Below are 17,076 nucleotides of genomic sequence, written 5' to 3'. Positions count from 1 at the left end.
AACAACATGACTCAAAAAATAAATAAATAAATAAAATCCAACAGACTTCGAAGACGGACCTGTCTTAAAAGTATTGCCATTTCATCTGATGTGCCAGATGATCAACTGGCTCACAAAATTACTATATAAAATGTTTTGTATGGATACTCCAATACCAACGATCCAGCGATGTCCCTATATATACATACAGCTCTAAACTGCATATGTTGCAAAAGAAAACACCCTCTGGCTCCTTTTGGAAAACATGGATGTTTCAAAGAAGTATGGTGTTTTCTGCAATACTTGTACCCTTCTAAGTCAACCATTTCCTTTTAAAATAATGAGCTTTAATCCAAAGAAATACACGCACTGTCAAGCAAAACACAGCAGTGTTACATCATAAAACAATGAAATGTAGGTAGATGACCTGTTCTTTACTGCATTCACTCATACAACAGCTTTCAAAACGAGCCTTTCAGTTTCATAAATGAATAACCACTTCTTTCTACATGCTACTTCCCATCCCAGTTTCATTAGTGGGTTTGAAATTTTAATATTCTCAATAGTGCTCCATTTTAAAAGGGGGAGAAAGTTTGAGATTGAAATGTGTGTCAACTAATTTGAGGTATTTATTTCAAGTAAATCATATTATTGGTAGATCTCAAAATCCCCGGTCTCAAAAACGTTTTATGTCTGTTACTTAAGCATTTACATATGCTCTTTTCTAATTTGGTTGCTGTGCTTAAAGTGTCACGTTAACAAAGACGAGAGACAGAGAAAGAGAGAAAAATAGTACCTAACATTATTTCAAACTTATCTTCAAGTGTGGATTTTGTTCTAATGCCTGAACAAAGGCCATTACTTTTCTGCACTGCAACGGAAATCTTATAAGTAGCTGTCGTTGCTTTGTCCATTCTATCTTATTGTAGCAGGCTGCTTTTTCCTTATCTGTCTCTATTCATTCCCTTTACACCATCCCCCATATGCTTTCACCTTCTCTACTCCCTCCTGCTATCCCTCGCCCCACAGTGCACTCAGATTTCGTTTTCCTGTATGTGCAAGTGAACCCTCCTCCGTGCTTTGTATGTGCCCAACCAATGAGCCGTGCTGTGATTGGCCCCTGTCCAAAAGACAACCTACCTTGATTGGCTGTTTTACAGTCAGTCAACCCGATTGGTCACTTCTTTGCTGCATGTTTTACCCCAAATCCCCGGTAGATTCTGAGACCGAGACACCAAAGCGATTGATGCAAGGTTGGTGATTTGTTTTTGCCCCTTTTTATTCTACTTCCTGTGAGCTGTGTGTACTTGTCTAAGGTGGCCAGCTGGCGCCCCTATGCAGTTGTGACTGGTCTTTTCTTGACACGCGTAGAGTGTGGCCGTTGGGGACTGGTTTGGTGGGGCGGCTGTAAAGCATATGAGAACTGTGTGAGCTGTAAATAGTATGGCGGGGCCAGTTGTGGGTGTAATACCAAATTTTGAAAATAGAGTGTTACAGTGTTCAGATGTGTCACTGTTCAGTTAATATTTAAGCAAGCAGTCAATATGTATAATAATGTGTTAGGGTGATTTGTGTTTGATTAAAGTTAAAATCGAAATTAGCATATATCGTTTCAAAGAGCTAATGAGATGCTTGTGGGAAGAGTGTTTGCATGTGTTTTAGTATTTGCAGGGAAGTTATTTCAAAATAATAAGCATTTTGTTGAACTGTTTTCTTTCTATGTTAGTATGTTTTCATTACTCTGAAGAACGAGGGATACTAGCATTTCATGCAATATTGTAAGTGAGTTGACCTAACAGGCAAAACACAGTCTGTTCTGAATTTCTTATCTTATACCCCCAAAAACCATGCATCTTTTTCACAAGAGAAACACTAGAGTAAATGTCAAAGCAGTAATGTAAACGGCAGGCGTAATTTCGAGGAACATGTGTCACACGCTCCTTGCATGTTATCCTGTCGACACTACTTTGTTGGCAAAAGGCTAATATGTAATATGCTTAGGTACTGCCATATACTGAGTAACTGTATGGTCTTATTCCTCCGCAGGCATTTCCATAGCGTACTCTATCAATATCTGGAGGTTGCTTTCAATAATTGCTACAGCGTCGATAGTCTATTATGCGAAAACATTGTTTTGGCAAGCATGCTTGTTGTAATAACATTCAACACGACCATCTGAGTAGGAATAAAAAATACCACGATGACAGGTTTGGCCAAAAACGATCACTCTGGCAGACCAGTCACAACTGATCGTTGTAAAGTTCAACGACCTCTAATTTCAGAGAGTTAGGGTTTACAGACATCTGGGATATACACTAAATCATGTACAAGTAAAGGGTATAACTTATAAATACATGCACGAGTCCCATTTACCCTTTTAACGAAGCACGGTTGTGTAATTTGAACTGAGAACTGTTTTGAGTCAAAACATTATTGTTAGGCAACATTTTTAACATGTTATTTGAAGTTAACGTAACTTTTATGTTAATAGCTTAGACGTGCTTCCTGCTGAATACTGTGTAATAAATAATAGCTCGTGAATGTAGAATCGCCGACAGTGTCTCCTGGGAAAATTATTCATACATTCAGCTGGGTGAGGCACACATAATGAGCATAATGCTGATTGGAAGGACGTTTAAAAATCAAAATTATCCTGTGCAGAAGCTATGGTGACCATATAAATATGCAGAATGTCTACACGACTGTCAAATTTTACTCGAACTGAACTTGAATCCTGTGTGAAATATGCAGAGCTAAAATAGACTTTTCGCACATAAAAGCACAGTGTTAAGCATGACATAGTTCTAGTCAAGGGAAACCTGTCAGACTGAAGGACGCTACCCTTACTATTGTGTAAAGGATGTTCACTTTTAAAAACTGATCATAGAACTACAGCTACTGCTTTAACTTATGAACATAAATATTCATGATTGGTCAGATATCTGACCACAATACAGTAAAAAAAAAAATTGCATTTTATTTTTTTGTACATTGGTGCTCCCAAAGAAATATGCCAGAAATGGGACTGTGGGAGTGATTAATTTTTAACCAACTGAGTACAAAGTTGGAACACAGATAGCTCCCAAAAATGTTAGTGTTAATTCAGACGGCGGGAGAGTTTTTGAAATTCTATATTTTAGTTATGAATACTTTAGATTTCCTTTTTACAGCATTTTTTTCTGTTGTCTGGAGTCATTGTTAAAGTAATTACTGTGTATTGAAGTTGTCAGCTTCTTGTTCAAATGTATATTTCTTTTTCATGTCTTTTCCTTTTTTTTACCGTTATTGTTTTTGGTGTTTGAGACTCTTTCCATAGGTATCTCCCCTTTTGTAAGGACTATTAATTTTGTAGACAGATATATCTTACACATGAAACAGTGCAGTCAATACATCATTAAGGCCTCTTGAAAAAGACAACAGTTTGAAACTGGAAACCCTCATTGGTTTCATCAGTTAATTTAACCAAACTCAAATTAATGTGGTGGTTTATCTTTTTTGTCATTTTTTTTTTTTTAAAGCTTTTTTTTTACACATTTTCTTAGAAGCTTTTGAGTTTTATGTGAATATATGAGTCAAACGGGTGTTATTTAGAATGTACTGCGTTATACAGTAATATAGTTATAACTATACAATAGTAAAATGTTATACTGTGGCTCTGTAAGCTCACTCTCTTTACAGCTAAATGCCATGTGAAGGAGTTTAACCATTCGATACGCTGCAGAGAGAGAGATAGTGAGTGTGAGTGTGTGTGTGAGTGTGTGTGAGTGTGTGTGTGTGTGTGTGTGTGAGTGTGTGTGCATGTGTGCACTGATGAGGTGGCTGCTGTGTCTGCTCAGACAGCTTGATCTTTCTCCAAGGCATCTTTTATCTCCTTTTCCAACATTTCTTATGCTTTCTTTTCCACCACAGTAGGTCACTGCTGTTTGCACTAGTGCTGTTTGTGATGCCTCATTCACTCATATTTAAATGTGTCCAGTGACATTGTCAGTTTTCTTTTCTGCCTTCTAACAACAGCGTGTTCTTGAACTGATCTAACTGTGTGAAACTGCGATTTGTTGCAGAACCATTTTCACCTTGCTATGTCCTTGTGCCATTTTACATGGTGATAATATTCCCTGTTGGGGGAATGTTAGTTCCAGCTCTACATTAATGTTGCTTCATTACCGTTTATTTTGTGCAGAGAAGGAAGTTGATGGTGATTTTAAGATTAAACAAGGAAGGCTTCAGAGTGTTAAATGCATGATGGTGTATAATGTTACATGTCCTGTCTAATAGTGAGTGCAAATGATGCATCATAAGATTGTAAGCAATCGCTGCTGTACTTCCCTATCTAAGGTTTCCTTTAGTGTAACCCTGATCCAAATATCCAAGGACGAAACCACTACAACAAGCACTACAGCTTGAGGCACAACCAAATTGTACATTATTGCTTTTTGTTCTGTTTTATTTTCCAAATTTTCTGTTGGAAAGACAACATTGCAGAGGACCATAACTTAAGATGAGCTACAGTTGGTGACTGAGAAATCAATCCCAGAGCCAAGGACCTTAAGGCTCACTACAAGAGTATATAGTTTAACAACGCTCAAATGACCATTTAACCATGCTGGATTGATTAGCTTGGTTTCCTACATAGCTGAGATACTGACACTCCATGTAGCGCATGCTTTGTGCTCCGCTGACCAAACCAACAGTCCCTGAGGTCCTCTGTGTGCTCTAATGAAGTCACAGACAGAGGGATCTTCTGCTTGAGCACTAATCAGGGTGACTTGTCCACTGGAGTGCATGTGCAGGATCTGCTAATACTCTCAGAATTGGCTTGTTATCCTGACAGTACAGAGGTGGCCCAACACATAGCTTGCCTGGGTTATATTAATAGCATCACATCAGCAATCCTGCAAAGAGCTGGGACGCTTGTGGAAAATGTGGCGCAAATTAGCAATGAGATATGTGCAGAGAGCTTCAGATCATCACATACGATTGGCTTTATCACGAAGTGTCAACTAGCATGTTAGACTACATCACAGCATGGGTATTAATCAAAGCACAGCACCCCCCCCCCCCACCCCCCACCTTTCTCTGCGGCCTCAAACCACACTGCTGAGAAACCATAAATATATCTATGGCAATAAAAAAGACCAAATGCTGCCCTATACATCTGAATAAACAACAGTGGTAAATTATGATGTTTCATGTTATTTTTCGACTGAAATGACAGACTACTTTGACACTGACCATATATCTACCCCACGTTTTCTCATTTCCTCAAGGCGCATTTGTTTAATGTGAGCAAAATCTTCATGTAATAATGACAAAAGTTTAAAGTTACCAGTATATGCCAGAAATATATCATATAACGTCGCATATTAATTTACCAGACCTTGCAAATCGTTGTAATGAAACAAGACAATCAATGTCTGTATGTTTATCTTTTATTTTTTTTTTCATGCAGGGTTATTTTATACCTTGGATGAAAGAGACTAATGAGAGAGCTTTTAAACAGACTGAGGATTTAAATCTTATTTCTTTCTGATGATTTAAAGCCATCTCTAAGCTACCACTCAGTTCTTGGTTTGTCTACTGCTAAATTATCCAATACCTTCACAATCACATAGTCCAGTGCAGTTAACTTTGAGCTAACTTGTCTTATCTAATAGTGCAGAAAATAAATGTGTTCAAAGCACTATTTTTTTGTATGGCTCACGCAACATTACATTTTAGGCTTTGGAAAGGGAGAAAATGACCCATTTATTATCCTTCACTGTACCGCCTAATTTATTTATGTGACTGCCCCCCCACACCACCGCCCCCCCCCCCCCCCCCCCCCCCAAAACCTATAGAATCAAAAGGAGTCAGTTCTCAGTCTCTCTCCTCCTTTGATTCTTTCCTTGCCATCGCATAACTCTTTCATTTTGCCCCCTCTCAGGAAACAAAAGATCAATTTTGTATGAGCTCAGGCTCCTCCCCATTCCTCCTCTCTCTTTCTTGCAGCCACCTCACACCCGCGCTCTCTCTGTCTCTCTGTCTCTCTCTCTCTCTCTCTCTCTCTCTCTCTCTCTCACTCTCTCTCACTCTCCCACTCCCATAAATGCAGTGACACTTGCATTCTGTGTGTGCATGCGTGTTTGTCAGAGAGAGAGAGTTGAAATAGAAAGAGAGGGAGCGGGAGGGAGAGGGGGAGGGAGCTTGAGAAAAGGAGAGAGAGAGCGAGAGAGAGAGAGAGCGGGAGCGTATGTGTAAGCTAGCAACTCTAGGGCAGGAAAAACAGGAATAAGAAAATTGAGGTAGCCGCCATATGCTGTGGATTTTGTGAATGCGTTTCTGAGGGGACACACTCTGGTTTTCTGGTGGATCTGAAAAGATGGGGAGCTCTCATTTGCTGAACAAAGGCTTGCCATTAGGTAAACGTTTCGCTTTACTTTCTGTATGGGACCACATGTGAACGGTTGTACTGATATAGACACAGATATTTGTGCATTCACTGAGCAGTATTCTTTCTTCCCCTCCCCCTCTTCCTTCCCTCCTCCCCTCCTTTCTCTCTCTCTCTCTCTCCCTCGCTCTCTCTGTCTCTCTTTCCCATTATCTTTCATCTCAACCATTCTCCAATGTACAAAGGTGTATTTGCTTGCGTACCGTGTAGTCTTTTCTCACTGTTTCCGTGTGAAGACCACATTTACCAGCGTATGTACGTGTTTTGAAGAGTACTCCAAGCTTTTAAGACTTGTGCTTAGCTGAAGGACAGAAAACATACTATCCCTCCTGGAAAAATTGGACGGGCTGGCAAGGACATAGCTAATATTTCTCCAATGGCTCAGCTGCACATTGTGCAGTGGAAATGTGGCTTCCAGTTCCGGCCTTGACTTGTTTCCTAATTTTTTCTCTCTTAGAAGGAGGAAATTCTCATTCTAGAACGGTCTACTGTTACAACAGTTTGGCACATAAAAAAAAGCGTAGTGATTTTTTCAGACCACATTACAGTTGATGCCTTAACATGCTTGAGAGACACTTGAACGTAATAAGTTATTGTTAATTGTGGTGGGTTTTTTCTTTAGCGTATATACATATCATGCTCTTGATTTTTCAACCTTAAAGAAATGGATAGGGCTTTGTCCAAATTTTAATTATCATCCTAATTGACTGTTTTAATTCACTGTAAATTGTAATAATGTTGAATACATTGCAGAGAATTATAAATCATTTCTCCCCCAAATTTCTTAACTGCCACCGATTTATACAATACAATTCATCTCTTCTCAAACCTAATAATCTGAGGATGAATGTTGCAGGTGGATTTAAAGCACCAGATATTATATGGATCTGGTTACCCGTTATTATATTTATTTGCTATCCATTTGTTCTCCAAGAACAGTACTTTCATGAGACCCCAAACAAAACCGTGTAATTAAGTAACAGATTCTGCTCTTTCACCCCTTTAATCACAGGTTGGGTTTTGGCAAGGCTTTCATTTTTCACGCAACACAACAGAGAGCAATGTCAGTTTGAATTATCGCCTGTGGGTACTCTAGGTCTGTAGACACGGTGTGAGACTGACCCTGTTGGTTCTTGTTGCTATGAACTGGCTAATTCAAACAGATACAGCAAACCCTGAGGGCATAACAATATGAACAGAATGTGGATGGATACCGACAGTACGTTGTGGCAATGGCCAGTGGAAACCATATACATCAGTCAAGACTGAGTGATGATTTGGATTTCTTTTTTTTTTTCGGACTAACTGAAGAACTGAAGAGTGTTCAGAGAATAAATCTGGACTGATGTAGCGTGCTGAACCGTGAATGTGTATGAGATCTGTACTATATTTGTGAGGGAGATTTTTGGTATTGCCATTTGTTTATTCATTTTCACTACACCTGACCTTGAAACCTAGATATCTACACTCATATCTGATCTCAGATTTTACCCCTCACTCTATTGATGTTGTAATCTACAAAAAAAAAAAACAAAAAAAAAAAACCTTGAGGGGATCTGACGACCTGATAACTATGAGTGTGTGCGAGCATGCGTGTATGTACATGCAAGTGCACGCATGCTATTGGGCAAGTATATGTGGATATAAGTATAACGGTGAGAAATATATATATTTTCTGTTGGAGGGGAAAAAAGGCCCCGTTTTTTTTTTTTTTTTTCTTCTTCTTCTTCTTCTTCTTTGTGTGTGAGCGCGCACACCAGAGGTAGAAGGAGGGGTCTGGTGGAGAGGGGTGTGTCTCTTAGTTCATCAAGGGAAGAGATTTCTTGTGGGAACGCTAGGAAAACATAGTCACGCCATGTCTCCACATGCCAGATTGGGTTTGATAATATATCACCAGATGAGCCCAATACACAGGTGTACATATCTTTTCTTCCTGTGAGTATCAGAGGTGTATCAAATACACATTAGAACTGCTCATTGTATGTAGTGCATGCAGCAGATAGTGTACAGTGCATGTATTGCAAGTATTGTAGGCATTGTAAGTGAATAAACGTATTTTTAACTGCACGCTTTTGGAAAAACATGTCCCATCCCCCCCCTTACCACCCTGCTGACCTTGAACAGTTTTTTTTTGTTGTTAGAAGGCAATATTTCATACGAAGGCACTTTGTATTCTGAGAGGCAATGCCCACTGGTTTTTAAGAGTGCTCAGTAATGCCAGGATTAAATTGTGCCTCTTCGTGCAATATGACAAGAAAGGGGTATTTATGTGTAATTTGGTTTTCAAAGTATTCTCTCTTTTTTTTTTAAAGAAAATGATGTTCACTGAGAGCGGCAGTTTCTCTTAAGGGCTAGGGTCCTCTAGTGCATGCCACTGGACAAGAACAGCAGGAACTGTTCCTCCAGCGCTTTCTCAAGGCCGTCATGATGAAACAGAATGAATGCATTCAGTTATTTGTCCTCATTATATCCTCACATGGACTAGACATCAGTCATATTCAGAGTATGTGTCAGTAACTCAACTAGTCTAGGTTACTTACTGTGTTTTATCCCATTCTGACATAAGGAATCTTTAAATATTTTGTATTTATTACTGTTTTAGAGGAACAAATACTACCACAGTTTAGATATATCTCTAATAGTGAATCAGATTTCAGCATAAAGCAGGAGGCAAATTAATCATCCTTTGAAGTGTAAATATCTCTCCACTGTTTAATGCTTGGGAGTAGGATTTTATCTGTGTTTGCTGTGCTGTTAAAATAAGTTACTGAAGTTATACTGCCTTTTAATTATTAATAGCTATTCATATTAGTTGGCTAAATGTCATTTGTCATCTGGTGACCACTTACCATGTAATTTCATTGGTTAATTGCTCAACCCGGGGCAAGTTTCACATCTGACAACATGCAAGATACAACATTCCCATTTAGCAAGATTGCTCTTATGTCAAGAAATATTTGAGATGATGACCTTTGATAATGGAAAGAATTTAACTCAGTTCATTCGAATTATGCTTACCATTTTCTTAAAACAACTAAAATAATAAAGCCATAACTAAATAACAGCTAATCCCAAATATTCTCGCAGGGCTGATAAGCACATTTAAATTCATGAGAACAACTGGGTGTTATGTTTTTTAACCCAACACATCTTCTGTAATAATCAGGCAGTGTATGAGGAATGCGACGGATTTTGAGCCACTAACGGACATGTGGCATTGTGTAGCTGGTAGCATGGTGACACAGCAGTTTATAGCTTTTGTCTGTTTTCACTACGTTACGGGTGTGCCGATGAAGATGTAATTTACTCTTTGAAAGAGGAAGAGTTGAAGCATATTTATTAAAGGGGTCTTTAGACGAATTGTAATCTTGAATTTGTGTATGAAAAGGCAGTCCATTTAAAAGTAGATCTAGTCATATTTATTTATCAGTTCGGACCTGCACATTGAGGCTGTGATTAGTTTTAACCACATGTCTGAAATCCGTATTACTTGCTATCTGTATGTTAAGGATGTTGACATAAATGGCTGCCACTGACTAATGCCTCTCTCAGCCTTAAAGGCTCTGACAAATCTTTGCCTCACTCAAGCCATGTGAATGGATTAATTTAAACCTGCATTAATGAAAACACTGAAAAACAAATGATCTCATGATGATCTGGGAGATTGACTCACTATCTCTTTATCTGTGTGCGTCCGTGTGTGTGTGTGGTGTGTGTGTGTGTGTGTGTGTGTGTGTGTGCGTGCGTGCGTGCGTGCGTGTGTGTGTGCGTGCGTGCGTGCGTGCATGTGTATGTATGTACAGGCATACGGCCTCCCATCATGAATGGGCCCATGCACCCTCGGCCACTGGTGGCCTTGCTGGACGGGCGTGACTGTACAGTGGAGATGCCCATTCTGAAAGATGTGGCCACTGTAGCCTTCTGTGATGCCCAGTCCACTCAGGAGATCCATGAGAAGGTATACCAAACGTTTGACATGGTCTGTTAACAGAGCACAGTCGAACATTTGTTTGAAGAGATAAAAACAGACTTCCCCCAAGGGACAGTAAATGGAGGCAGATTCTCACATTGTCATTTTTCTCTGTATCTCAAATGAAAGTATATGTTGTCATACGGTTAAGGAGATTCAGCGTGATTAATCGAGATCACAAACTGTCTCATTTTCTGTGAGAATGTACGATCATCAAAAATGAAAAAGAATGCAATCTGAAAAAAGGATAGCAACTGCAGTTTACATTTACTTTTTTGTTCTTTATACTGTGTATGAGTGAGAGTGTTTTTATTGCTTTCTGTTAGTGCATTACAAAGGTATTACTGAGACACTACCGTATTGTTTCAGTGTATTTACTCAGTCATCATTTTTGTGGGTCAGCACTGCCAAAACTGCCAAAATGAAAACATAATGAGAGCTAAAAACAACGAATAACACAAAGTCTTGCACAACACATTCTATTATACTCTTTAAATTTTCACTGAACCCTAAAGACAGTCTTCCTGCTTTTACTGGATATCTTTCAGTGTCATAAGCTTCGGGACATTGGATTTCTAAACTTCTGAGAGGTGAAATCACTGTCAGGATTAGTCATCATAAAAGAGTATGTACAGTGCTGATGGATATCAACTTGTTAATGATCAACTACATGCAGGGGTTAGAAATCACAATCAAAAACGATGTTGTTTTCTAGGAGACAAGAGGGCACTGTGTTATGTTTCCTGTCACTCTACCAGTCATAACTTTTCTAAAATAACTACAGTTAATGATATGATTACATTGCAGCTGTTTAATCAGAAACCTGAAATACCTGCACAGAATTAGAAGGTGGTATTTAGTGGCTTTAGTTTATTTTGTTTGCAATATTGCTGTTTACTTTTGTTACCTAACACTGAACAACAAATATACCCTCATAGTTTATAAAATCTGTGCCACCTATGTCGAAGTTCATCTCAGTAACCAGAACATTCAGTCACTGGCACATTATAACAACAATCTGTTCATCTCATGATTCATAAATATTTGCCCCCTTAACACATCTCATAGCTACTGGACACTAAATACAGCACTTGTGTCCTTTTCTTTTCTTTTCTTTTCTTTTCTTTTCTTTTCTTTTCTTTTCTTTTCTCTTTTTCCTGATTTGCGGATTGCTTTTGGCATGTTTCTTGCTGTTCTGGAGGACCGCCAGATTGCTCTTTGCAGAGTGCACTCTCAAGGCTTGTAGAGACAGATGGCACTCCTGCTCTCACACTATTCTTTTTATCAAGCCAATGGGAGCCCAGCTATGTTACCAAAGAAAAGTACACCATTTGACTGGACTCAGAGACATGGATCCCTCAAACATAAGAGGATGCTTAGATAGCCTTTACATGCCTTTGTGAACACTGTAATCTCATCTAAGGAAGTCCCATGACTGTCAGGGTAGCACTACCGCAACACATCACCACATAAACTGCACTTCATACAACTAGTGCAACTCTATAAATAGATTTTTTTCGGAAGCTGACCTGACATTTTCTTTGAATTTATGTTTTTTTTGTTAGTAAAGCAATAACTGCAAATATCTTTCTGCCAAATAGATAGGAATGTAAGAATTACTTGAATAGAAAGATGTTTTTCCTTCAGTGGATAGATCATAGAGGTCTGTGTTGAAACATATCTTGTGTCGTCAACATTGCCCACAATGCTGTGTGGGAATGCAGGTGAAGCTTTAATGCACTCATACTGTTGAGCTTCAGTGAACCATTCTTATACAAATCATAGCACTGGTCTGACTGCATACTCTGTGTGTTATTTAAAGTCTTACATATAATTAGTGTGTCATTATGTCAAGCCTCTTTATTTTCACAGGTGCTGAACGAGGCTGTTGGGGCGCTCATGTATCACACCATCACACTTATGCGAGAAGACCTGGAGAAATTCAAGGCCCTCCGAATCATTGTCCGCATTGGCAGCGGCTTCGACAATATTGATATTAAGTCTGCTGGAGACCTAGGTAAACTGCTGAATAGCTGTTTTTGATTTGACTTTTTCTACCATGCTAGCGCCAATCAAAATGTACATTTTACATTCTGCACATTTATAAATGGTACTTCTACAAGAATATTTGCAGATCTCTGGATATATGAAAGAATGATTTTATCCCTAGAAAGGAAGGTCTAATTTAGCTCTTTTTTTTAAAAAAAAAATCACACACTGTATTTAAAATGATATTTGATCATATTGTAGAAGCTTCATAATGTAGAAGCTGTTTTCTTCATAAGTGGAAGTTGAGAGGGATATTATGTCTCCAAGCTAACTGCAGTTTTTAAAATTTCTTTAGAATTACTTCGTTATTTGACACAAACTCTGTAAGACTGCGCAAAAGTGAGCTCTGTGTTCCTTCAAATCAAAAGCTCAAGCTACTGCCACTCAAATCCACCACTAGGCATCGCAGTTTGTAACATGCCTGCAGCATCAGTGGAGGAGACGGCCGATTCCACCCTCTGTCACATCCTAAACCTCTATAGACGGACCACCTGGCTGCACCAGGCTCTCCGAGAGGGCACGCGAGTCCAGAGTGTTGAGCAGATCCGGGAGGTGGCATCTGGAGCAGCAAGGATCAGAGGGGAGACCCTTGGAATCATTGGTCTAGGTCAGCAACATCCCTAGAGCTCTTCACAATGCATTAAGCGTAGCCCGGGATAACCTTAGCTCTCCAGTAATATGACGGGTAGTCTGGGGTTACCTTGACCTGTGTTCAAACTGGCGCCTAGGGAAAGGTGTAGCTCTGATCATTGTGTTTACATTAATTCTTTTAAGCCTACAGGGCTAAGTTTGTTCCGAAAACAAACAGGACCAATTTTCCTGTATGCTTCCCTAGAGCTCTGGTACAGAATCTGACATATATTTGAATGTAACATCTCATGAAAACAGCCTCACAATCTTCCAGGTGTTGATTAGTTGAGGGACCCATAAATTACGTTTAAGTTGTTCAATTAAAACACAAATGTTGAGGAAACTTATTTGAGGCGATTCTATACATATGTTAATAGGATTAAATGAACTCGTGGGCAGCCATCAACAATTGAGCGTTTTTTTTCCTCTCCGTTTTCAGGTCGTGTGGGCCAGGCGGTGGCACTGAGAGCCAAAGCGTTTGGCTTTAATGTGATTTTCTATGATCCTTATCTGTCTGATGGCATGGAGAGAGCCCTGGGACTTCAGCGGGTCAACACCCTGCAGGACCTTCTCTTCCACAGTGACTGTGTCACACTACACTGCAGTCTCAATGAGCACAACCACCATCTCATCAATGACTTCACCATTAAACAGGTATGGACACACACACACACACACACACTTTTAGTACAAGAGTGAGGAAACCACATTTAACATTCATAGGAAAGCACTTGTCAACTTCCCCAGTACACGCTCATATAAAGACAGACTTAATTTGGATACTGTGAAGGCCAGAAGAATGGGTGCACCTCCCTTAACAGCCAACTGCCTGACATTCTAGAGAATCTGGAATTGCAACAACTGACTTCCTGTAGAGCCGGTTAAAAAGCTTAATTAAATGTGGCATTCAAATAGAAGTAGCCTTGTATATGCCGATCTTTAACTGATAAAAGACAACCATACATTATCCTACGAATATCTTATGAACTTCAGGTCGGTTACAATATTAGAGGATACATTGTAATAAAAAAATCAATCATTTTGGGACTTTTCAAGAAAAGCCATAAGATTCTCATTAATTTCATGAAGGTTCCTGTCCAGCTGCCTTTGTCTGGCTCTTGCCTTGTTAGCACTGTCAACATAGGACATCCTTTGGGCCAGATTAAGTTCCATCAAAACCTGAAAAACTGCATGAGAACACAGTGGGTGATTACTTTCCGAGAAGTTTGTCTGAGATACTCTAGTTGCTCTGTGCTTTAGATGCGTCAGGGGGCGTTCTTGGTGAACACAGCACGAGGTGGGCTAGTGGATGAAAAGGCCCTGGCCCAGGCACTGAAAGAGGGAAGAATACGTGGAGCAGCCCTGGATGTCCATGAGACAGAGCCCTTCAGGTGAGCAGTGTTGTCTGTATCATTCGAGTCAAAATAGGCTTACTGGTGTTTGACTGTATAGGATAGCGAATGGGGTTTGAAAATTAAATATAGTTAGAAACGCTACGTAGATATTTACAGTGTATTACTTGTACAATCATACAATATAGTGCTGTTTTGTTTTTGTTTTTTGTCACTTCTAATGACAAACATTAAAAATGTAAGTATATCTCTAATCAAAACTGTGCAGTAGAAAAGAGATACAGGCAAATGAACCATAAAATAAATTCCAATGAACTTAACTGTGTGTCAGTTTCAGCCAGGGGCCACTTAAAGATGCCCCCAACCTGATCTGCACACCACATGCTGCCTGGTACAGTGAACAAGCCTCGATTGAGATGAGGGAGGAGGCAGCCAGGGAGATCCGCCGAGCAATCACAGGTAACACACATCACGACGTTAGACCCGTTACAGGCTCTTTGATATGAAACTATGATCAGTGCTGAAACAATATCCTCATTTGTGAGTTTTATCACGTCACTGAAAAATCTGTGTTTATTGTGTCATCAGTTACTCGGGAATAGTCAATGTGCTTAACGCCCTTTGACTGCAGTCGAAATGTTCCTCAACCTAAACTGATGTAACACATACAGAAAAGCATATAACAACTCTCCCACTGGGAGACCAAAGTAAATGGTCAGGTATATTGTAATGAAGGAGAGGGAAAGAAAGTGGTATCAGACTAAAAGCATATATACACACTTAAATAAAGTTTTTTTTCCCCTCCAGGTCGCATTCCAGACAGCCTGAAGAACTGTGTCAATAAAGAACTCCTGACACAAACGACACACTGGGCCAGTATGGACCCTGCTGTAGTTCACCCAGAGCTCAATGGAGCCTACAGGTACGCATGCTGTAAATCCCCTGCATCACGATAATTAATACTTCAACGAACGGTTGAAATGTCAAATATACATAGATTTTATGTTCCCTCATGTGGATGGCTGCAGACATCAGACACATACAGTGGAGATAAGATTCAGTTGTGTTGGCCACAATTTACATTATCCAGCCACAATTAGCATTATTCAGTAGCAAAATATTACTTGCTGTGGCATTACTGGGTTATAATGAGGACAGTAATAACAACTCAACCTAAAGCAAAAGTAAAGCAAACACTTTCAAATGCTAAAATGTGTTGCCTGATTCTGTTTCCTTGTCATTTGCTTTCAGGTATCCCCCTGGTGTTGTGAGTTTGCCTTCGGGAGGTCTTCCACCACCAGTGGAGGGGATAGTCCCAAGTGCTGTGCCAATAACCCACAGCCTGCCCACCGTAGCCCACCCACCCCATGCCCCATCACCAGGCCAGACGGGGAAGGCTGAACCAGACAGAGAGCAGCATCCCAACGACCAATTGTAGCCCCTTCTTTTCCATATTTTCCCTTACCACTATAGAACTCTCCTTGTCCTTCTCACCCCAAAGAAGAGGAGTAGAACAAGCTCCCAGGCTCCAGGCAGCCGTAAAAGACATAATCGCAACTCTCCCCAAGGTTGACAACCATTTGACTGAAGATGTTGGATCTTATTCTTTTGAAGTGTTCTTGTGAGGAAAAAAAAATGTGGAATTGAAACAAAAAAGAAAAAAAAAAAACCTTGCCCAAGGGATATCCTGCTGTTTTAGATTGTAGTTTGTCCAAGTACAGTGGGCAATTTTATCTGTTTTAGTGTCTAATGGGTTCATTGTTAAAACAACAGTAGCTATGACATGAATGTAACCTGTTTGTGTACAGTTTTTAGATCATGGGGAATTGTTTATATAGCAGTCAAGAAAAAAAAAATAAGAAACTGCACATGGGAGGCATCCAACCAATTGAGTATAAAGAGGAGAAAATGACTTTAGGTTTTATATGTTTAAAAGAGCCCCAAAAGAGGCAGTTTGTTTTGCACACCCTCTCAGGAAATTAATTTTCCCTCCCTTTTCTTTCCCCTTTTAAATTAAACCATATAGTGCATTGTTTTTTGTACCTGTGTGTCTTTTTTTAGTCCAATTCAGTAGAGTACTTACAAAAATTACATACAGTATGTTTTATTCTGTTAAAGGAGCATGTATTATCTTATGTGTAAAGGTAAAAAAAAAAAAAAGTTCCATTTTGGACAGAAGAGAAAAAAATGTCTTGTGCAAAAGCTGGCGTCATGCTTGCCTGTTTCTGTGTGACTTGATTGTAATGTGTCTAAAGAGGCAGCTTTAAGCTGCTGGAGTAGTTGCAGCACTCCATTGCCTACATAGTTCCTTCCTGGTAAAGTGGTAGGCTAGCAATATACATACTATATATACTATGAGATACTATTATTTTTTGTTAAACAGAATCCAAAAAGAAATGTTTGTGACTGTATGCATTTGTATGAATTATTTTAAATGAAATAAAAGTCCCAGTTAAAACACAAATTGGAAGTTTTGTGTAGCTGTGATTTTCAACATTAAAATGCTGTGACAGAAAATCCAAATTCACAAGTCCTTTCATACAAAGGTTATTTAGGACTGTCAATCACAACATAATGTCAATAACAAATAATACATTTTTAGAAATCTTTATGTAAAATAACCAAACATAGGATAGACTTTCCAAAAAGAATGAAATATGAAATGAGAC

At 39.3% G+C, this 17,076-nt stretch overlaps 1 protein-coding gene across 2 annotated transcripts; it reads left to right on the top strand.

Moving 5' to 3' along the window:
• Positions 1 to 1,153: 1,153 nt before the first annotated feature.
• On the top strand, positions 1,154 to 16,270 carry ctbp1 (C-terminal binding protein 1). 2 transcript variants are annotated; one of them, XM_030764857.1, is made up of 9 exons: positions 1,154 to 1,232; positions 10,210 to 10,364; positions 12,249 to 12,393; positions 12,826 to 13,032; positions 13,495 to 13,709; positions 14,316 to 14,446; positions 14,739 to 14,866; positions 15,215 to 15,329; positions 15,659 to 16,270. In XM_030764857.1, the coding sequence occupies exons 1-9, from the start codon at positions 1,172 to 1,174 to the stop codon at positions 15,843 to 15,845; spliced, it is 1,344 nt and encodes a 447-aa protein (XP_030620717.1). In that variant the 5' UTR covers positions 1,154 to 1,171; the 3' UTR covers positions 15,846 to 16,270. The 2 variants fall into 2 exon arrangements, with proteins under 2 accessions (XP_030620717.1, XP_030620718.1); XM_030764858.1 differs by lacking the exon at positions 1,154 to 1,232 and adding an exon at positions 6,168 to 6,377.
• The last annotated feature ends 806 nt before the right edge of the window (positions 16,271 to 17,076 follow it).

This window comes from Chanos chanos, chromosome 2 (assembly GCF_902362185.1).
Source record: "Chanos chanos chromosome 2, fChaCha1.1, whole genome shotgun sequence".
NCBI lineage: Eukaryota > Metazoa > Chordata > Actinopteri > Gonorynchiformes > Chanidae > Chanos > Chanos chanos.
This window is presented reverse-complemented; position numbering and strand designations above follow the sequence as displayed.

Bases quoted from the DNA above. Each gene is read 5' to 3' on its own strand.
- ctbp1 (XM_030764857.1), top strand. From the start codon at position 1,172: ATGTTTTACCCCAAATCCCCGGTAGATTCTGAGACCGAGACACCAAAG. The intron at 1,233-10,209 runs GTTGGTGATTTG...ATGTATGTACAG, and splicing joins ACCAAAGCGATTGATGCAAG to GCATACGGCCTCCCATCATG. The intron at 10,365-12,248 runs GTATACCAAACG...TTATTTTCACAG, and splicing joins CTCAGGAGATCCATGAGAAG to GTGCTGAACGAGGCTGTTGG.